At 45.4% G+C, this 21,622-nt stretch overlaps 3 protein-coding genes across 3 annotated transcripts; 1 reads left to right on the top strand and 2 right to left on the bottom strand.

The window, feature by feature from the left end:
* Nucleotides 1-5,279: 5,279 nt before the first annotated feature.
* Nucleotides 5,280-8,521, bottom strand: LOC101762606. Its single transcript, XM_004953318.4, has 5 exons — nucleotides 8,152-8,521; nucleotides 7,378-7,455; nucleotides 7,216-7,300; nucleotides 6,376-6,464; nucleotides 5,280-5,829 (listed from the first exon to the last, which is right to left on the bottom strand). The coding sequence occupies exons 1-5, from the start codon at nucleotides 8,455-8,457 to the stop codon at nucleotides 5,692-5,694; spliced, it is 696 nt and encodes a 231-aa protein (XP_004953375.1). The 5' UTR covers nucleotides 8,458-8,521; the 3' UTR covers nucleotides 5,280-5,691.
* A 62-nt stretch (nucleotides 8,522-8,583) lies between these two features.
* Nucleotides 8,584-13,462, top strand: LOC101786507 (CASP-like protein 4A1). Its single transcript, XM_014805027.2, has 7 exons — nucleotides 8,584-8,600; nucleotides 9,117-9,970; nucleotides 10,696-10,805; nucleotides 10,927-11,087; nucleotides 11,661-11,749; nucleotides 11,960-11,993; nucleotides 13,147-13,462. Exons 1-3 carry the CDS (start codon nucleotides 8,584-8,586, stop codon nucleotides 10,761-10,763), a joined length of 939 nt encoding a protein of 312 aa, XP_014660513.1. The 3' UTR covers nucleotides 10,764-10,805; nucleotides 10,927-11,087; nucleotides 11,661-11,749; nucleotides 11,960-11,993; nucleotides 13,147-13,462.
* A 4,194-nt stretch (nucleotides 13,463-17,656) lies between these two features.
* LOC101786102 (14 kDa proline-rich protein DC2.15) lies at nucleotides 17,657-18,549 on the bottom strand. Its single transcript, XM_012843212.2, has one exon. It carries the CDS (start codon nucleotides 18,454-18,456, stop codon nucleotides 18,067-18,069), a length of 390 nt encoding a protein of 129 aa, XP_012698666.1. The 5' UTR covers nucleotides 18,457-18,549; the 3' UTR covers nucleotides 17,657-18,066.
* Between the last annotated feature and the right edge of the window lie 3,073 nt (nucleotides 18,550-21,622).

The following is a 21,622-nucleotide window of genomic DNA, read 5'->3' as shown; positions in this document are numbered from 1 at the left end:
TGCTCTGGGGAGAAAGAATAGCTCTAAAAAACTGTGGGGAGGACGGATACTGATGTCATTTTTTTTTTCCTGTGGCAACAAAGTTTTCAAAGAGACGATCATTGGGCTGTTTCTTTCCCATTTATAAATGAGGGACGGAGCCCCTAAAGCCTTTTGGCATTAACGATGGAAAGCTGAGGTGAGTTTGCCAAGGTTGCTTCCCTTTCCTTTTGGCCAGTGGTCCCAACAGAGGGGAGCGTTCCCTTCCCTTCCCTGCAATTCACTGACTGCATGAGGCGAAAATTGCATACTTTCTTTCATTTCATGTCTTCACCGTGGCATGGAAAATGCCAAATAGATTTCTGCCATGAGAAAAATGGTAGAAATACAGTGGTTATAACAATTCCAGTACCGTGCAGTTTGTTTTCTCGTGGCTGGCCACATCGGCTGCTCTGCTGCTAGCGTGCGGCAAATTTTTATCGCCTGGGAACGTGTCTTTGCGCTGGCCGTTCTGTCAGCAAGTCAGCACGCGCGATCGCTGGACGGTGGCAGCGGCACATGGCAGAGCCGGGGGTGCTGCACGGTTCATGTGGTCTCGTACACTGTGTTGTACAGTGTACCGGATGAATGGATGATGATGATTATGGTGAACGTCCCGCGCTACGGAGTACTGTATTGGCAGCTCTCCTTTTTTCAGTGATGATGATGTGTGATGTACAGTCCTAACCGCTGACGCTGAGAAAGGAAGAGAGGCTATAGGGATTGGTACATATTTTTTTTCTTTTTTTGAAAAAGAGGGTTTAGGAGTCCAGTTTCGCTGCACAGTTTCATTATAGTGTTATAGTGTTATAGGAACTAGGTAACTCTGTCGGTTGAGTTTTATAGGAATGAAACTCCTTTCATATATATGACGAAACTCCCACTTCTCTCTTCTCATAAAGATCTTGCCAAATCAGCAAAATTACTGATATGGGATGGAATTTAATACTCATAAAATTTTTCATGAAGCTACCACACTAGCTTTAGAATTTTTTTTATTAGTTGTCTGTAATCTAATGGCAATATAATTTGTACATGTAAGTGGGCCACTTCCGGTACGATTTCAACGGCAAGCAGGCCCGAAATCTAGCTGGAGAGTCTTCTGGTCCGGGCCGGCAGCCGGGAAGATCTTCTTTGGTGGGTAGTTGGGCCAGACGTGAAAAAAAGAGAGCTGCCCAACTGCCGCCCAATCTGCAACTGCCAACTGCTAAAGCGTGGGGTAGTCGACATACTCCAACTACCCAATCCGTTCATCATCGCTGCCTCGCGTATCCTACCAGCAGATCAGAGATCTGTTTGCGATTTCAGTGACACTATACTAGGACTCGCCGGCTTATCGCGCGGTCCACGCCTAACCCGCCGCAGCGGCGCCACGAGGCCGAGGGGGATGCGGGATGCCAACTCAAACCGGCGGCTAAGGCTAACCACGAGCCACGACTCGTCGTTGGCATTCGCCGGTTCCGTTGGCACGAACGCCTAATCCTGCACGGCCGAGGCTGACTGGCTGAGTGCTTCGGAATGGACGCGACTACCGACAGGGCACAGGGGATGTGGTGGTGCGTGCGCCGGACGACAACGGGGAGCGGCCAGCGCGGGCGGGGACGCCAGGCGAGCGGGTGCGGGCGCGCGGCCGACACGGCGGCGGGGCAGGCGCGCGCCACAGCCCAGCCTAGTAGCCGCCGTCCTTCCTTCCTTCCTTTTCACCGGCACTTTCTCCGACGCCGCCAGCCAGCCAGCCAGGCAGCGCCATTTTTTGCCTCGCCAAGCAAACCGGCCGGCCGGCCCCACCGCACGCACGCACGGCGATCGGCGCTGCCACCCTGCACACACTCTCGAGTCTCGAGTCTCGAGAGTGTATGTGTATGCACTATGCAGTAGCCACATTCGTTTGCTTTCGCAGTTCAGAGTTCAGACCAACACTCCTTTCTTCTAGGCCATGTTTAGTTCACCCCCAACTCCCAACTTTGGCACTATGCAAAAAGAAGATTCCCCATCACATCAAATTTGCGGTACATGCATGGAGTACTAAACGTAGACGAAATCAAAAACTAATTGCACAATTTTGTTGTACTTTGCGAGACGAATCTTTTAAGCCTAATTAGTCAATATTTGGACAATAATTCACAAATACAAACGAAACGCTACAGTGTTGCTACAGTAATTTGGGTGCACCCAAGTTGGGCAACTAAACAAGGCCCTAGTCGATCAATACGCGCAAACAACTTTGCACTGCAAGCAATTAACGAAAAAAAAGCCTTGTTTAAGCACTCAAGTTCATCATGTCCATGTCGACGGGGTCGATCAACCGAAGCTACCATCTCTGCAACAGAATGAAAATAATTAACGAGTAAATTAATAAAAACGGCAAGTTGAACTGAATTAGAGTCGAGCTTAAGAATGCCAACTTGGTCACATCGAGGCGATGGAAGCCCCGATAGGTTAATCGGTTCGATGATACGGACCGGCTCCAAGCTGTGCCGAAACAGTGGATCGCACTGCATGCCATAATGGCGACGCGCATGGCCGCCCACAAAATCTATGCGCGGCTGCTGCGCGCGGTGCCTCAAGCCCTCAAGGGCGGGGACGGACGGATCGAGACATTCACGTGCGGTTGAGTAGGTGGCTCCGCCCTTCCCTGCCTCGTTGCTCGCGCCCCCATCGGCCAGCGAGAGATCTTCTAATTCGTACGACAGGTTGTGTTAGGGGGTGTTTGGGAAACCCCTGTTAAAGTTTAACACCTGTCACATCGGATGTTTGGATGCTAATTAGGAGTACTAAACATAAGCTAATTACAAAACTAATTGCACAGATGGAGTATAATTCGCGAGACGAATCTATTAAGCCTAATTAGTCCATGATTTGACAATGTGGTGCTACAGTAACCATTTGCTAATGATGGATTAATTAGGCTTAATAGATTCGTCTCGCGAATTAGCACAAGGTTCTGCAATTAGTTTTATAATTAGCTCATATTTAGTCCTCCTAATTAGCATCCGAACATCCGATGTGACACTGTTAAAGTTTAGCACCTCATATCCAAACAGCCCCTTAAGAAACACGCCGAGTTTCCCTTCGTGAGGATGGTGCGTGGTGGCCCTTCGCGAGAACGCTCTCCTTGCCTTTGATGCGCTGATCCCAAATCCGATCCCCTGGTTAATCACAAGCCTCAGTTGAACACACAGAGTAAGGTCGAGTACATAGATTATTCCAACCATTTGCAAAAACCGACCCGTTCGGTTGGACTTATAAGCTGGCTGAAAAATTGAAATGGCTGATTTGTTGTGAGAGAAAAATACTGTTCGGTGGCTGATAAGCTGAAGCGAACAGACTCAACAGAAACTAAAGATGCAGAATAAAGATTTGGCTAGGTCACTAGCTAGGCGCATGTCTTAGCCACTTGACACGAAGAAGAAACCCTTAGCTTTGAAAAGTACACCTCGGCACCTTTAGTTTATTCTAAAATCACCCCATACATTATGTACCGTATATATTTCGATCCAGCGGTAACGTCGTCAAACTGATTTGCTTATGGATCCTTCCTCCTCATTCTTCTATCTACCATTGGAACGATGATAGAAAGCAGAGGTTGGGCCGCGAAAACACATAGCCTTCTCTCTGATACTTCATCCTTCTTGTGCCTCCCTCCATGCCGTTTTCTCTAACCTATCCATGTATTCTAAGAGATCACTACAAGCAACCACACCACTCCTCCATGTTTAGCCCAAGCTCTACCCTGGCTCTCAAGGGGCAGCTAAAGCTAAGCACCACCACTACTGTCCTTATAGCTGCGTTCATCCTCACTCTTTACATAAACTCTTGCGAAGCTCGCCATCTCCGTGTCCATGGTAAGGACTACTCAAGAATGCTGCCTGCTTCTTCCTCACCACCCAAGGTAACCTATCTATCTAATTCACAACTATTAACTACAATCATTCCATGGAATTTACTGGATTATCCGTTCGGTCAGATTCTATCTACTTCTTAATACGTAATGGTTTTTATACCCTCTTCATTTTCTCTGTGGAGTTGTTCCACAGGGTGTGACGGATGGTGGTGCTTCCAAGGGGAAGATGAGATCCTCATCGGAGGTTCCAGTTGGAAGCAACATGGATACATCAATGGGCAATGAAGCAGTGATTGCGGCGAAGAAGGAAATGGCATCATCAGGTGCAGTAGTTAGCAATGCTAGACATGTCGTTAGGGTTTTGCGGCAGCTTCGTCGTCATGGGCATGAGGAGGGAATCCATCTGGATTACGCTCAACCTAGAACCCACACTCCGCATCATAACCGATGAGAGAATGTCATGTATCACTTGCTCTGACCTTAATGTAGCTATCCTTTAAATATTTCTTCGTCTTGCACTTTAAATATTTCTTCGTCTTTTCACTTTTATTGGCCTTTAGGCGACATTCATCTGTGTATGCAAGTATGCAACTATGCATGCTTGAAATTGACTTGGTGCTATGTTAACCGTAGATATTTTGGATACCTCGAGCGAAACATGAAACCGAGCCCTGTATCGCGTTAGATTACCCGTCGATAATGCCTGTACAAACTTCGTAGCTAGCCACCTTGATTGATATGTTGGTCATTCATAGACAGTCGTCTGATTTGCAGGTGATTCTTGCCGTGGTTCTTTGAGAAAAAGATCAGAAGGGATGAAGGTATGCAGCATGTAATGCATTTCCAACATGTGTAGCATATGTAGCGATTGGCATAACAAAGCATCTGCCAGGAAATGATATAGGAAAACTTTTTTCCATCTTGCTGTGTAGGTGAGGTCGAGCTTGCGAGAGCGGTCGGTGCTAGGAGCGGAGTCGAACAGCGAGCTAATAGTAGGATCGAACACGACCACAGCTTACACCGCAGAAACCCTAGTAGCCATGGACTACCTAGATGCTCACCCAGCACCGGCTGTTCATAACAGGTAGCAGTGACGAGTGCATCAAGCAGACAAGCGACACAAAACAGGGGCTCAAATCTATCTGGCCTCTTTCCTAGTCAGTTGATATATACAGTGTGGTTAGCAGTTCTTCAGTTGCCTGATCTCAGTGCATCTTGTGCTTTTGTATAGAGAAATCAAGAATCGAATGTTTGAATGAATCCCATTCACAACTAGTCAACCATGCATTCATGCTCCGTGAGTACGTGTTCATAGTTCACAACCGTAATGCTCATCTATTTCTTGCGCCTCTATTGTACAAAGTTGCAGCCGAAATCATTCCGCTGCCCTGTCCTGATGTCGCGTGCACAACGTATATGATATTGGCTTATCGTTTAATAAGACGATGAAATAACAACAGAAATTTATTGTCAGTTGAGCTTCCTGATAAATTACCATGACTAAATCATGTAACTCCTAGTTCTCAAGTACCCACACCAGAAACCAACATGAGTTTTAGGCACAAAGTACAAAGAGTATTATATGCCTAGTTGTGGCAAATATCTCAATCTTCCCAAGAATGTCCCCTCCCACCACATCAATCTTACCAACAGTCAGCTGTAAACAATGCAAGGTGAGCAATTGGAAGGGGATAGCCTGCTTCAAAAAAGACAGACATCCCAACCCCAGATCCAAGCAAAATCTACTTGTGGTGTGCCTCCATGTGATGCATCCAGACGCTCTGTAGAACCAAATGGATCAGAAGCTTCTCTTCCGTTGCAGATTATCATCAGCTGCATTTCACAACGAATGGACTAAAGGCACTAAGGAATTGTGAGGTTCGCATCCCGAGCTTGAGGTCAACTTCTCCGCCACCCAACCAGAAGAACCCCTCATCCAACTTGGTGATAGCTTCATCTATGATAACCTGAGGAGGAAGCTTTTGCATCAAGTACCTTGCTAATTTTGCACGTTCACTCTACGACGTACATTTTGAGCAAGTACATAAAAATCTACCAAAAGCATCAACTTGACAAAATGTTATCCACAGAGCCAAAGCTAGTTATTTCCCTGGTATTAGTGATTGGCTAGATTCCCTGTAACTTTCTTTTACCCTCTTTGTACATTTTATCTTTTTAATATATATTAAAGGCCTAGCACCTCCTGTTCTTTTGAAAAATAAAATAAAATAAAACTGAGAATGTTTTCTCCATACTCACAGGTCACAGCTGAATGCATTTACTCTTATGCAGCTGTAGTAGGATCATCTATCTATCGGCTACTCCTACCATTTATTTGTTCTTATGTAACGGGAGTAGGACTGTAGCCATTAGACAGCTAAATAAGATGTTTAGTAGAGAATGTCGTGTATGGATATGCAAATAAATCTTTGAATTTTAAGTTGAAGCTTATGGCAGCATCTTTGCAATGTACATTCTTCAATAGCTACAATGTAACTACAAATTTACATTACCGGTATGTCTGTTTCCATCCCGATGCATGTGACAGCGTTGTGCACAAACCCAGTAAGCTTGTGTGACTCCTCTTCTGGTGCCAACCTCACTGCATTAGACAAGTAAAAAGCAAGGTCGGTTTCAGATGACAGCAATAGTAGGCCAGCAGCCATTCAAAATGCCTAAGCTATGGTATGCGTCAATGCTTATTACTAGGCAATGAAAATGTCCAGAATGCAAAAGAAGCACATTTCTTTCAGTGGATATATAAAGTATGGCATGCACCATTGTTTCAGAAATCAGTAGAACTGGCGACTTCTTGTGGCCTGGCAGCAGGTTTAGGTCAGTTCCTGACAGCACCAACAGCAATAAAGTAAAGGGCAGAAGAATATCCTGCAATCTGGCTAGGAATACAGACAAACTTTGCCCATAGTGGAAGTTATTAAGGCCAAAACTTTACTAAAATGTTTTAGTAGCACATCTAACATCTTTTCATTATCAAGGTTAAGGCTCTCCATTCCTCAGTAATACCGCTGCAATAAGCTTGTTGCAATCTAGATTTAGTACATTTCTACATCTTTGATGATGGCAATCTGTGTTTAGAAGAACTCCCCGTATATGAAAAGAGGAGCTCTATGTGGAGACAATAAATACATAGGAAATAGTTCCTGTCCTAGCTGCTGTATAGCATCAGGAAATGAGATACACCGTGTGAATCCACTCCATTTCGTTTGTACACCATCAGAAAGAGAGGGGTCTAGGCTACAGATTTCTAATTAAAAACCAAAGGAGGCACCATACACGCATCAGCCTACAAAAAAAATAAAAATAGAACTTCGATTATATTGTAAGAATCTTACTGTTAAATCTCTTTTTGGGTATTTGCTTCTCATTTAGTTCGTACAGGAAGTTCTTGATGTTTTCAGCGTTAAGCCGCGCCATATACTGCAAGGTTATACATTTTCTCAAGATAAATATAAGGTCATAAATTCAGAATGGTATTCTGGTATCTTAAAGCTTACCTGAACAACAACAACATAGTATTTTGAATTTTTTGGATTGCTGCAGTCAACAACATCTGCAGTGGCTTGGGTGTTCACCTAATAAACGAAGGACATATTCATCATCAAGAAAGATTATTGTCGGATTTTGAGGCATGGCCATAAACTGTAGCTCTACACTTCTATGCTTAGGAAGTAAATCGTTACATGTCATTGTTAGTTGTAGCCCTCAAAGAGTATTTCATTGTTCATAGAAACAAGGCTATATCATTGGTAAATTATCCTATCCTTTGTACAGCTATTAGAACTGTAGGATTTCAAAAACACAAAACTAGAGCAGTTCTTCCTGTAACAAGTCAACTGCAACAGCACTCACCCAACATATTAGTACAATCATAGAATGGTACAGAACATTACGAGCAACAGAAGATAGCAACAGTCTTATTAACTGTAATCAAGTATGAACATACAATAGAAGATAGCAACAGTCTTATTGAGTGTAATCTAGTAGTAGTCGTCTAAAAAATCTGAATATTACAAGCATTTTTCCATCCTACAATACAATTCGTATATCATTTAACAATCCAGAAGCAATTAATCTTGGACACCATTTCCTTCATATTCCACATGCTACTAACAACCTAATGCAGCTTGCCTAAATCGACCAATAGCATGACCGCACCAATCACTCGACAAAACGCCATATCAACGTAACTGTAGCGAACCTAACGCAATTAGGCAGGCTAAGTGCTCGACGAAATGCCCTCAAGGAAATGGAAAGGGAACACCTCGTACCATGACGATGCTCTTGCAGAGCTGAGCGACCGAGTCGGCGCGGAGGAGGCCGCGGCGCTCCTCAAGGGGACGGTCGTAGTATTCCGCGGGCACGCGCCGGAAGGCGAAGTCCCGCACGCCGCGCGCGGCCAGGAGGACCGAGAGCCGCGCCTCGGTAGCTCCCGCCTCGGCCTCACCGTCCTCCGGGGACGCCGCGGAGATGGAGAGCGCCCCGATGCGGCGCTGCTGCACGGCGAGCTCGAGGTCCGCGATCCGGCCAAGGATGCGGAGCTGACGCGCCTCGAGGTCGACCGCCGCGGTGCCCATGGTCGCCGGACCTGGCGTGGGGCGTCGTCGGAGGCGAGTCTTGACCTCTCGCGGGCTGTCCCGCTCCTGCAACTGCAAGTGTAGAAACCACATATGCAGGCTGACTTTCCTGCTAATATGGGCTGAATGGGCCCAATAAAACGGTAATGGAGGGTTGGCCCAATTGTGTAAAACCCAGTCCAGGATATGCCTTGTTGTTAATTTGGCCCAATTGACAAATGAAACCGACCAATCGTGTTTAGCTTACCAATTCCGCTCAATGTTACCCTCAAAAAAGAAAAAAAACGCTCACTGTTTCTTTATGCAGAGCGTTGGTAGTAGATAGTAAGCTCACGAGCTGGCATGCGTCTTGAATTTTTCAATTGAATACCGGCACGAAAATTTTAGATGGTCATTAAGCATGCCCGTCATCGCACGCCATGGATACATTTGAAGACTTCAAATTCCTTAGATTAAAGTGTTCATGTGGCATTTATATTTACCTATTATTAAAGCAAGTAACGCCTCTGCTTGGATTTTCGTACGTCGTGGTCATTTTGCAAAACAACCCCTCAACTTTCAAGGAATCAACCCGCAGTCCATATTGTAAAGAGAGGAATGGCTCGGGTGGAAAAAGAAGGGAAGGGAGGGGGTTAAACGGGAAAAAGCTTATAAAACAGAGAGGGGAGGGGGATTGGGCGCACTCCGTCCGGCCGTCCGGCTCCGGACCCGGCGCCGCCCGGCAGTGGACTGGCTGGCGGCGGCTGGAGCGGGGCGCCCCGACGCTCCCCCACGCTGCCCCTGCGCGCGGCCTCAGCCGGAGCTCATCGGCGTCTGAGAAGGCGTCGTCGGGGTGCTGGATCTGGATCCGGCAGGAGCGGGCGGCGACGGTGGAGAGCAGGGAGGGGCGATGACGGTGGAGAGCAGGGAGGGGCAGCAGAAAGCAGGGAGGGGCGGAGCGGGGGACCCGGGCGGCGGGGAGGTGCTCTGAGGTGGTGGTGGAGCAGGGGAGCCGGGCGGTGGAGCGGCCTCACGGTGGCCGGCGGAGCGGGCGACCGGCGGCCCCCTCCCTCCGAGCCGCGCCCCGCTCCGAACTCCTTCTCTCCTCGCTCGCTCTGCGCCGCTGCCACCCGCCCTGCACCGCTGCCACCTGCCCGCCCCCTCGCGGCCATATGTGCCCTCCGATCGATCCCTCCACGCCTCCAACCTCCCGTCGATCCCCTTCCTCCCCACCCTCAGACATTCTCCGTGGACGTCGCGGCGACCGAGGGGGCCCCGCTCGCCGCGCCCTTCACCATCGTGTCCTCGCGCCTCGACGCCGTCTCCAACGTCGCCGTGCGCGTCGAGCTCCGTAGCGGCGCCGTCGGGTGCGGGAGGCGCCCGTGCTGCCATCCGTCGTCGACGAGGACCAGCCGGCCGCGCTCGAGGCCCGCGGCGTCGCTCGGCGCGCTGCTCGACGAGGTCACCGGTGTCCTCCATGGACACGCCTTTGCATCGGTGAGGAATCCGCACCTTCCCTCGCCCGGCTCGCAGGGTAGTAAAATTTGCATTCTGTTGCAGTTAGGTTGACAGGTGCTTGATCTTGAGATGAAGAACGTGCGATTCGCGTTGAAAAGTCTAGGATGTTGTGGAAATCTTAAATTGTTGAACGTGGTGATCCCAATGTTGATGGGGTGACTGCACTTTGAAGTATAGGCTTCGATGTAGATGGGAATTGCCTTTCAGGCCCTGAATTACTGAAAGATTTTGTTTCTTTCGGAGGATCTAATTTGTTGCCATCCTTACGAGGTGAGTGGGATGAAATATGTGAGAGGGATGAATGTGAGATGGCCTTCAGAGGAAGCGTAACTGAAAACCAAGCTTGGTTATATCCGCTAATATTTGCTCTGGATGGTAACTGGCCTGGTGAAATCGTCCTTGAAAACCCATTTAACCTGAAAAAAAATGTTTGGTTAGTATAAGCTTAGAGCAGTTCATTCAGAATACAAGCCACTAAACCAACCAGTTTTGTATCCAAAAAAAACCTACATAAGCATAAAGGTCCTTTCCATGTGACAAATCGATTATTTTGTTTAGCTCATGTAGAAAGGTTCCATTTATAAAAAAAGACCGTTGATGAATAAATGGAAAAATAGGCATGGATTAATGTTTGTTTCTGATATTCATATGTGTACTCAAGTGTTCGGTTGCTGTTTACACATCAAATACAAAGATTTCCCATTCCATGTGTATTTGATTGTAATTGTTTTCCAATTAAGGCTACAGCAGGAGTGGAGATGGCACTGATTGACGCGGTTGCTAACAGCATTCACATCCCTCTGTGGTGATTATTTGGAGGGGCATCAGATACTGTGACCACGGACATAATGGTATATTTTTATCCCATCATACTCTGCTCTATATTTTTGCTGGTCATCTAGCTGCTGGGCTTGGTTGTTTCAGGTGCGTTTGTTCTGAAAGTATGAAATCATTTTTTTACATTGTGCTTAGGTTGCTCCAGCCAGCAAATTGAAAGAAATATTACTTTGTTCACGACCTTATATATGTTGAATCAGCCGCTAAAATTGTTCTTGAAGCATATGGATGCAGTTTTGTTGATCTGTACACACCTCATTTACTGTCGGAAGATCCAGTGTATGGTGGCTATGAAGGTAGTCTTACTCTTTGCACAAAACTCTTTATATGTCTGCAGTTCCTTTTTAAAGATAGTGGCTACTGGCGACCACATTCATGTCTACTTTTATTAAAAATGGGAAACTACAGTTTTAGGTCCAGTAATGGTTTCAGGTCCACAAAGATTCAGTAATGCTTTCGTTTCTGTATGATGTGTCATATGTGTTTTTTCCTTGACTCAGCCGTTCGAACATGTTGTACTTTCTCCTTTTCCTTTCCTTTTGTTGAACTTCTTTCTGTTGGCGCTATGATTTTTCAGTTGTGGACTTAGCAGTACTTGTTATAGTGGGAATACAATTCATATGTTGGTTAAGTAAGAATTAGAATGTAACTTTGGTGCTCAAGTCCCTAGAACAATCTGCGTGACCCATCAGAATGATATTGTGCCACATTTGCCACCATACTATTATTACCTAGGTCAATGGACATATCACCATTGTGCTAGAGAGGTATGCATAAAAGGAATTGAAAAAAATGCATCTGGCTGCTGAAGCTTTTTTTTCCAGACTACTCTTACATTATCTATTTCTTCTGCATTTGTTTCCCATCAGGTTTGGCTTCATGAGATCATAGAAGGAAATGTGGTTACCAGAAATGAGACAATCAGTGATGATTCCGGTGAGGACCCAACCTACAGTAGGTATCTATCTGCCTCACATGGCCTCACAGTTTTGGACATTTACGTTCTTCCCTTATATTTCCTCCTTGGTTGGTGGAGTTAATCATCAACTATAGTTAAATTTACTTAGCTGCAAAATATCTGGATAAGGCTGTTCAATTGTTTTGCTATTGCACAGGAGCTAGGATGATATTAAAATCTTGATAAGGCTGTTGAATTGTTTTGCAACAGGAGCTAGGCTTGCCGACCGATGAAAAATGCCCTGGTAAGTTTGCTTACCAATGCTTTTGTTTCAGTGAAACATTCCTTTTCATTTCAAGTCTGATTTCTATTCGCCATTTTGTTGCACTTTTTTTATGGAACCATTTTGTTGCACATACGTAGGTTTTATTGAGATAATGGACACCCTGTCAAAACTTGTGTTCTTTGATACTGCAAATCATCCATACTGCAAGATACTAATCGTCCAACATATAAGGGTTTTCTTGATGGACCAGGAAATTTAATTTTCACATTAAGAATTCTGATCTCTCACAATGCTCTAGCTAGCTCCGTGAAGACAGATGCCATTAATTTCTTTGTTTCATGACTGTAGAGCTAATGGCTCATGTGTATGGATCAAGGAAATTTAATTGGAATTGACTTCTCGAAGATTTGAAATTCTTTTATATATGTGTGTGTTGCACTTTGCTAAATCTAATATGAATATAGAATTCTTATTTATTAAGTTACTTAAAAACACGTGCCTGGCATAACTCTAAGGTTAACATTTGATTGAGTTTTGGCTTTTTGATTCAAACCATGTAGGTGCATCCATCTTTATCACTTATAAATAATATAATAATAATGTACAAAAAGAGGGTGCTTTCATGTGTTGTGCTGAAAAAAGGGCAAAGGAGAAGACACTCGAGAGCCGAATTAGAAGGGAAGATTAGCAAAGCAGAAAAAGACATGAAGGCACCAGAGCTGCATCTTATTTTATTCATGAGAACTTCAAGGGATGAAAGTAATTGTGCCTCCATCTAAATTTAATATGAATATAAAATTCTTGTCTACTATATTTTTTGAAAACTTGTGCGTATCTCACGAGCACTAAGAATATTATGTTGCTATAAGATCAGTAGATTGCGATGCATATTGGTCAAAACATCACGTTTTTCATGTTATTTATTACATTGAACTCTTTTTTTTTCTATTGCAGCAACACACTGTCATCAACATAGATGTACTGTATATTTGTGTACATTGCCAGTAAGATTAGAATACTATTTATCTATAATTTGTATTGACTTTTGAAAATTTAATATCTACTAAATAATATGAAATAATTTATCGCCTTTGGTTACTAATAATTTTTTTCTTAGAAGGAAGATTACTAATGAATGGATGTTTGGGCATTTTTCTGTGAATATGCCCAGGATGTTGAGTAAATGGCTGGTGGCTTGGGAGAATTGCAGGAGCCGTGGTGCAGAGTTTGTGGACTAATCTTCCCATATGCAGTGGGTGCGTCTTGTTTCTGATGTTCAAAACTTCAATTAGTTTTTCCCCTGTGTCTCTGGTGCTCTCTTTCCTGGATGAGGTGTAGTAGGTGAATTTTCACGTTTGGCTCCTGATCACCTAGAATTTGTAAAAGACATGACATATCCTACTGTTTGATGGAAAACAACTCCCACCAAAAGATCTGCAGTTTTTTTTTCTATTTGCGTGTGAACTTTTGAAATATTTATTTTTTCAGCATTTGCAGACTCGTACCAATTAGCAAAATTGCCTTGCATTTCATATGAACTTTTCTTCTCTCTGCGATGTGTTGGTTGATCAGCATATGGAAAAGACATTGGTTGAAGTGTTATGAACAAACGTATAATAACGTGAGAGCAAGTAATGACCCGTAGCAACGTACGGGCATTTCTGCTAGTATATATAATGGGTAGTCTTTATCAAAGACAATATAGCTAAGAGAGAATGGAAACCTAACTTGCAGCGTTGTTATCGCAATTTAGATGAATCAACGCGACACCCTTGTTCGTTGCTAGATTTCTTCGGAGAACGATGAATAGTTTTTTCTTTACCCTAATCGGCCGAGTTCAATTTCACATATATTTATAAGATGGTTAAGTGGCGTTGACGTGGTTGACACCGGCCAAAGGCCGATAAAATCCCATGTTTCATTGAGGAGCAAGGATTAATTTGACTTGATGGGATCGGCTAACAAGAAGAGATAAGCAGAGTAAAGAAAGAGCATGCAGGCCAGCACATGTACGGGAAGATGATTAAAATAAAAGGAAAAGCCAGTTGCCGCATGGAAAGGAGAAGTCCATGTTAATCACGCATCCACGCACGGACAGGTCGGATTAGCAACGATTCTTGACTTTAGAGTCCATGTATCTTAAGATTTCCTTTTGTTTAGATATTTATGTTAAGGCAAGTTTTGTTTAGATCATTGTCGTAGCCCGTCATAAGTTATTATTTTAGGATATAAATATGTACCTCTAGCCATTGTAACATATATATCTCAATAAATCAATATAATCTTTCGGCGCCATGCTGCCAAACCCTTAGAAGTAAAAGTAACGTAGCTTTTCGACAAGTTTCTTCTTACGTGCAAGGCTACATCGGTTTTGATCTCTAGCAAATTTGTAAGTACCGTCACCCGGTCATACGATCTCTATCGGAACTTTGTAAGTTAAGTCTTATATTCTGATATTCGGTCGTGTGGCTAGTTATCGAGTTAACTTAGATTGCAAGTAGAACTTTCTAGGTTTTGTCCAATATTCTGCTTGTCTTCGACGTTGCTCACAGTTATCAAACATTTAGATCTAGTTAGGTTGTCTTCATCGGCTCCCTCACCTTGTTTAAACGTTCATAGTTATCAGATCGTATTGGTTGGTAGACTCTGCATGCTCTTACTACCTTATATATATGCTAGGTCCGATAGATCTTTACCCCTACCTCTCGTATTGCTAACTGTCAGGCCTTTGACATCAGCGTGTTACCATTGAGAGCCGATGCTTCGGTCGAGTCTTATCCGTATCTCACGGAAGCATGATGAGGTCATTGAGCTGATAGGGGAGCGTACAAGGCCTTGCTGCCGCGAGCCTATCTATTAAGATTAACGGGTCAAAGTTAATGCCCTCTCACCGTGTTACCTTATCTAAGTTCAATTACATGGTTAATATATTGATTAAACTTTGTTACCTTAATAGGCTTGTAAGAGGTAAGCAAGAGGTCTTTGGTGATTGTACTCTAGTCTTTTACGTTGTTAGATCGAGGTGAATGGCCTCTCATTCGTGTTGCCTTATCTAAGTTCAATACACTTATTAAGATATTAATTAAAATCTGATAATATATCTGGCTTGCGTACAGTCAGCATCGGCTGGTCCTTGTTGCTATGTTCTAATCTTTTAAGTTAGTCGATTGATGCCAATGCTCTGTCATTCATGTTACCTTGTCTGAGTTCAATACACTTAACAAGATACTGGCTAGATCTGTTAGCTTATCTGATAAGTGTGTGGTTAACAAGGGCTCCCTTTTATGGCTGTTGCTTTGTATTGCTTCTATCTTAGCCCGTCGGCTCATACAGCCGATGGCACATGCCATTAATGCTTCTGTTTATTTACACCGCATGATTATATTGAACATATCTTAATGGTGTTTATTTGAAGAATGCCTACTCAAAAGGCTTTGCCGCCTATCGACTCAGGAATTTTACGTTCCCTTGTTAATCGCAGGTCAAATTGACTAGCACGCTGCGCACCACTCGCGAGCTGATTTGAAGCCTGCACTGAAGTTAAGCAGATCTCTCAGGTCCTCCGTGTTGTTCAACGTAGAAGTCTGAAGTCCAGATTTGCGTCCACGGACGTAAAAAATAAAGCACCTCAAGCGGCAACTAGTGTGTTATGTTGGGCTATTTGGCTCAGCCTTGGAGATGGTCTTCGACAAAGTTCTACATTCCCGGTTAGCCACTTGAGTCATTATTGCAAAAAGGGAGGACTTACACCATATACAAGAAAGTGCGGCAATGTTCGGGAGGGTGGTCAATAACAGAGTGATAGGTACGAGGTGCACTAATAATAGACTTTGTCTTTAGTTTGAAGTCATCTTTTTTATTTCCATAAGATAATAACTTTTGTTGTGTGTTTCGATCACCTTCGGAATGAGGTTGTAATAACGAGCATCTATATCTGTACCTCACTCCTCGCAAAAAAAAAAAAGCTGTGCCTCACTGACAGAACAGCCAGGATAATTATATATTCCTTAATTAGAAAAACCCTAAATTTACCGACAAATTAAAGCATCGACATTACGTCATTACCATTGAGCTTGCGCAAACCCAGCCAGCCGGCGACGCAGGATAGCACGACTTAGGTCGATCGTAACGACGATGAGATAACCAGGAAGAAAACTCCAGCGAACTATCTGCCGCGGGCCATCTAACCCAGCCGATAATCGGCGGACGAGACCACCATCGAGGTACGCGCGGGACCGGACCATGCAAGTCACGGGCGCAGGAGAGAAATAGTGCCGAGCTCGCAGATCCGATCATCCAATCACGTCCACATGCGTGCACTGCCTGGCTGCCTGGCCGCCTGGCTGGTGGCTGCTGCCTACCCGGCCCGCGCGCGGGCTTGCTCCTCCGGCCTGTGGCTGCTGAGCTGAGCGCAGCGTGGAATTGGAGCGCCGACCGCTCACCCGCGCGCGGCTGCGCCGGCCGCCCCCCTGGCCCTCCGAGCGCGGCGCGTGCATGGTCCAGTCCACGCACGGGCACGGCGGACGGCGCAAACCTAGGTTCAAGGTCATGGCCACGGCGCGCGCGCGCGCGGCGGCGGTAGGCACCCGACGACCGACCGGTCTGGACGGCCCCCGCACGCGGTCACGGGCTCCGAAACGACGAGCCATGTCTGTGCATCTGCAGAGGCCTTCAGCGCAGGGACCACGGGCCGGGCACACACACTGGCGCTGATGGTTCTTGGGCGTTTTGTGTTTCAGCGCAGCTGTCTAGGTGAGAGCTCCTATCCTGCGTGCCGGTATACGGTGCTGATAGGCCGGGGCTCACCGGGTCGGGGGCGGGGGGTCGGTGAGCTGATGAGCTCTATGGCCATTTCCTATGGCCTGTGCGGCTGCGCGCCCCAGTAGGCAGTACAGACCTTGCCTGGTCCAGTGGGTCATCCTGCCTCCAGGACGAGCTAGAGGTTGGTGTACGTGGTGTGTGGGCCGGTCACGCCAGCCTTGTCACATGTACGTTTCTCATGTTCGTCATCTGTCGAGGCATCTCGCGACATTACGCGTCTAGTGAGTTCCCATAAGAAGATAAAGAGAGGAGGAAGGAAGACCCTTCTTTAAAATCTTGAATCTGCCCCTGGTTGTTCCTAAGAATTTTTCTCGGTAATATATGTGCCTTAGATATGTACGTCATTAAGGAAATTTTAAGTGGAGTAAGAAGGAAGAATATATCATATTTCACCCATCCAAGATTTCCCACTTAATAAATTTTACTTCAAGTGGAGCACCACAAGCCAACTCTACGTGCGTTTCTTGCGGTAGAATCTGCCTACTTGATTCGAGTTATGGACTCAGCACAATTGCTCATATTTGCCTGTATCTAATGGGAGCTCATATTTGCCTGTATCTAATGGGAGGTGACGTATCCGTTGGCAATGAGATTCTTGTGGTTACTTCATCAATTTTAAGATTTGTTGTCCCAAACTTCTTTGTAAAGGTAGGATGTGTGTGTGTGAGAGAGAGTTTATACATGTGAGTGTGCATATGTTTATATGAGTGACTACATTTATAACTTGTTTTGAAAAAAAAAATACGGCACCATGATAGGGATAAAGAAATGTCATATTTGAGTATTTGACTCTTTATGGAACTTCGACATCTCCCTTTTTTTCCTTTTGAGAAAAGCTAGAGATTTTGTTAATGCCAACATAACGGAAATTAACCCTTGCTCGTCCAAACTTTTGCTTGCAGTACATACAATCCATGGAATCAACTACAAGCAATTACGACAATGAGATAAACACAGCACACTAAAAACTAAAATAGATTACATGCATATGCATTTCCTAGCTTGGACCTTGGAGAAGAAAATCTCCATAGCCATACAATTAGAGGGAGGAAGGATGAAAAAGGTGAAAAAGGCAAAACACAAACAATCAACTCACACATTATTGTTGATCCGTCCGTGGTTCTACATTCAGAACCACCGGGCAGACAAAGCAAGCAGACAAAAGAAAATTCGGCGAAAACAAACGCGATGCATGCAGCATGCACTCACGAACAAACACTGCCCGTATTCATGCGTGCGTGTTGCATGCGAGTACGTAACCGCGTAGCTATCAAGCGCATATGAAACCACTGGGGAGGTTCTTGCCACAGTAGTTGACAATGAGGCTGAGCTTGACAGGGATGTCGAGGCTGATGCCGAGCACGTTGGCCTTGATGGCGGTGCAGAGGCAGGCGGCGGCCTCGAGGTCGGCGAGGCCGCCGAGGATGCTGCAGCATGGCTCGGCGGGCGGCTGGCCGACCTCGGCGCTCACGAGGCCGGCCACGTTGGCGCACGCCGCGAGCTTGAGCGCGTTCTTGGGGCACTTGCCTTTGCTCGACGGTGACGGTGACGGCGGCGTCGGCGTTGGTGGCGTTGGCGTCGGGCAGCCGCCGCCGCAGGCGTTGGTCACCGTGAAGAGGACCAGGACGAGGGCGACGAGGAGGAAGGCCTTGGATGCCATGGCGACAGTACTGTAAAACCCAGAGAGTGCTCTTACACACGGGGGGTAGGAGAATGCTGGTGCAACTGGATGGGAATAAGCTCAGTGAGGAGGATACGTGGGTATTTATAGGGGAGAACCAGATCTTGGGACTAGAACACTACACCTATCAAAAGTACAACACAACAATGGCACATGTGTCTCCTAATGGTTAAAAATTGTGCATATGCACGTCTAAGAAAAAATGTTCATGTGGCAATATACGCAGGTTATTCGTTAAAAAAAACTGCTTGCTTTGAGGATAAATTTTACTAATACTTTGTCTGGTGTGAGTTATAGCTTGTGATTGTTGAAAATTCTATAGAACCGGATTAGCTTGGAGTTTGCATTAGGAAACATTATAGTGCACCGGGACCGTTTTTGCAATCGTTTATATTTGAACGAAGAGTGCTCGTAAAAAACACGACTACTCTATTTGTTGTAAGTCATTTCAGTTCTGTTCGAAGTCAAAAATTTCAAGTTTTGACCAAGTTTTTAAGACGAAAATACGCAAATATATAGCACAAAATTAGTTTAATTAGATGCACCATGTAATAGATATTGGTAGTACATCTATTCGATATTATAGATGTTTATATTTTTTTTACAAATTTGAACAAAGTTAGATAATTTTGACTTAGGACAAAACTTGATATATATAATTTGAAATGAGGGAGTATAATAATTAAGCACAAAACCAATTATAATAAGCTATTATGTGTTGAAACTTGTCCACTATATTCGAGTCCTATACTCAGCACGGGTGCTCATATTATTCTAAACTTATTTCATGAATTATTGGTGATATTCCTGTAGCGTGGTAGCCTCTAGTAGATGACATGATCGTTGATTGTGAAGTGTGTGGTGACTTCATCAACACGCGCGTGTATATAAGAGTGAGTGTGCATCCAAGATAATAGGTTTCTCCCGGTTGGTTCTCACATCACTACCGTTAATTTTAGTTTTCACGAAATAATTTTTTTTTTCTAAAAAGACACCGACTACACTATTGCGTTCAACATACGATTAAACTTCGCAATCCAGCCTGTCATGTGAAACAGTGGATATAAACACACATACACAATTACACATGACAAAGAGTAGCAGGCAGATAATCATTTACCCATCATATATGGAGTAACAACAGCTAAAATAACCACTTCCACAAGTAGCTGGCAAGCCAGAAAGGCAGTGACAAGGCTCCAGAAGGACGGCTCGGCGGCTTGCGCAGCTAGCTCGTGGGCCGGTCAGCCCGTCAATGCTGCGCTGCCAAAATGCCAATGGGCCATCTCCCCATGCCGCCGGTCGTTTACTGCCCCGGCAGAGAAGAAGCCAGGAGAGGCATCAACGTCGCCACCTCGCTGGCTCACTTTCTGAGAGATCTCACCTCTGCCGGCTGCTGCTCCGCCGCGTGATTCACAGGCCGCCCGCGCAGCTCATGACACCGATGTGTCAGAAAGTGTGTGGCCTGGCGTGGCGTGGGAGCGGGAGAACGGGGCAGACCGAGGCGAGATGCGGAGAGGAGTACGAGTTCGACGACGACCGTCGACCGGAGACCGGACCAGCCGTGCCCGGCCGCCGCGAATCACAGGGTCCGTTGCCAAATCTACGACTTAAAATCACGGCTACGTATATGAAGGACAATTACTATAGCTACAATTTAGAAATTGCAGAAAGAAAAGCGTCAGTAAGATGATGGTGAACCCCCGGCCCTGTTGCTGCAACATGTAAGCTTGGTCGAGCTCTTCCTGAACCGTCTCCACCGAAACACAGTGACACGGTGCACATGCATCCTGCTTCAGCTGCATCGTCCTCTAGCTCGATCGAGCCAGCTGATATCATGTGGTGGTGGGCGTTCCTTCTGGAACTTTCCCAGCACGCATTGATGTGAGACCGACGAGCAAAGCATCGGTGTACTTGTATCGTCGGTTGGGCTAGTTGCCGATAACAACAACGGCCCGTGACGGCGCGCATCATCATCATAACCATTGCGGGCCTGCTAGCGAAGGAAAACCATGATCGAAAGGAGGCAGCGCCTCACATACGACGCGCGGTTTTAATTCGCTAACTGTTCGGCAGATATTTCCTTCGTGTACGTGTGGCTAATAACGATTCCTTCACGCTGGATGGTGTGGGGCCGGCGCGGAAAGTTTACTGGCTTGTGTTGCAGGTTTGCTGGGTACCATGGCCGGGTGAATTCTTCGCGCGCCTGATGGTTTTTCGTGTGCTGATTGTCTTGGTATATCACACAGGAATGCGCTTAACCAACAGCAGTTAACTGCTTTTTCCAAAAAAGACAGCACTTAACTGTCGACCTGGATTCCGTACACCAGGGAAACAAAACGCCAGGCTTTGTGGCCGCCCCTTTTAATTAATCAAATGGTCAGATGACCGCCAAACTACAAACTGTACATTTCAAGAATTGCATTCCATGCATAGGCTCTAGTGGCTACATACTAGCTCTGTTAATGAAATATACCATCATTTCCTTACGGTACGCACCAATTTAATACAAAATCAATGTACGATACATGGCGTCGGATTTTGTATTTTGGACGATAAATATTTTAACCCGTTTTGATTTGGCTCGCGGCATCAAATATATGGGAGGGAGTGTGTGTGAGCGTGGTGTCTGTACATGTGTGTGTCTCATACTTATAATCAGAAAATGAAGACATGCATACATGTATACACAATACACGTAGCCATATATTCTCCTCTGCGGCAAGAATAAACTCAAACCATGAATATTTAAGCTGCAAACCAAACTTAAACACTGGCACGCGAGCACCGGCATTTTTACAAATTTGCAAGCCAAACTTTCTTGAAACTTTAGCACCGTACCGGCACACAAAGTGAGCACCGGCCCTTTACAACAAATGCACAGCAGGGAGGGAAGAATACAAAGATGTAGATAAAATCCGAATCATATACGAGCAGCATGATCATGCATGCATTTTTTTAAACGAACCGGTAGGAAAAAAGAGAAAGTCTATAGGCGAGTTACGACAGTGCTCCTTTCCTCCAAAGGAAAAAGGGGGGAAACGCCCAAAAATCGACGCTCAAGAAACAGGTGAAAGCAGCGCACCAACTGCTCAAGGGGCGTGCCTGAGGTGGAACAGGCCATGCATGCAAATAAACGAATGGG

Source organism: Setaria italica, chromosome I (assembly GCF_000263155.2).
Source record: "Setaria italica strain Yugu1 chromosome I, Setaria_italica_v2.0, whole genome shotgun sequence".
NCBI lineage: Eukaryota > Viridiplantae > Streptophyta > Magnoliopsida > Poales > Poaceae > Setaria > Setaria italica.
Note: the sequence above shows the minus strand (reverse complement) of the source record. Positions and strands in the feature narration are given on the sequence as shown.

What these genes read in the sequence shown, in the direction of transcription:
- LOC101786507 (XM_014805027.2), top strand. An exon ending in TCCCTCGCCCGGCTCGCAGG is followed by an intron (nt 9,971 to 10,695) that starts GTAGTAAAATTT and finishes TTCCAATTAAGG; the next exon opens with CTACAGCAGGAGTGGAGATG.
- LOC101762606 (XM_004953318.4), bottom strand. Translation starts at nt 8,457, where the DNA reads ATGGGCACCGCGGCGGTCGACCTCGAGGCGCGTCAGCTCCGCATCCTT. An exon ending in ACCCAAAAAGAGATTTAACA is followed by an intron (nt 6,465 to 7,215) that starts GTAAGATTCTTA and finishes TGTCTAATGCAG; the next exon opens with TGAGGTTGGCACCAGAAGAG. An exon ending in GGATGGAAACAGACATACCG is followed by an intron (nt 5,830 to 6,375) that starts GTAATGTAAATT and finishes CTTCCTCCTCAG; the next exon opens with GTTATCATAGATGAAGCTAT.
- LOC101786102 (XM_012843212.2), bottom strand. Translation starts at nt 18,456, where the DNA reads ATGGCATCCAAGGCCTTCCTCCTCGTCGCCCTCGTCCTGGTCCTCTTC.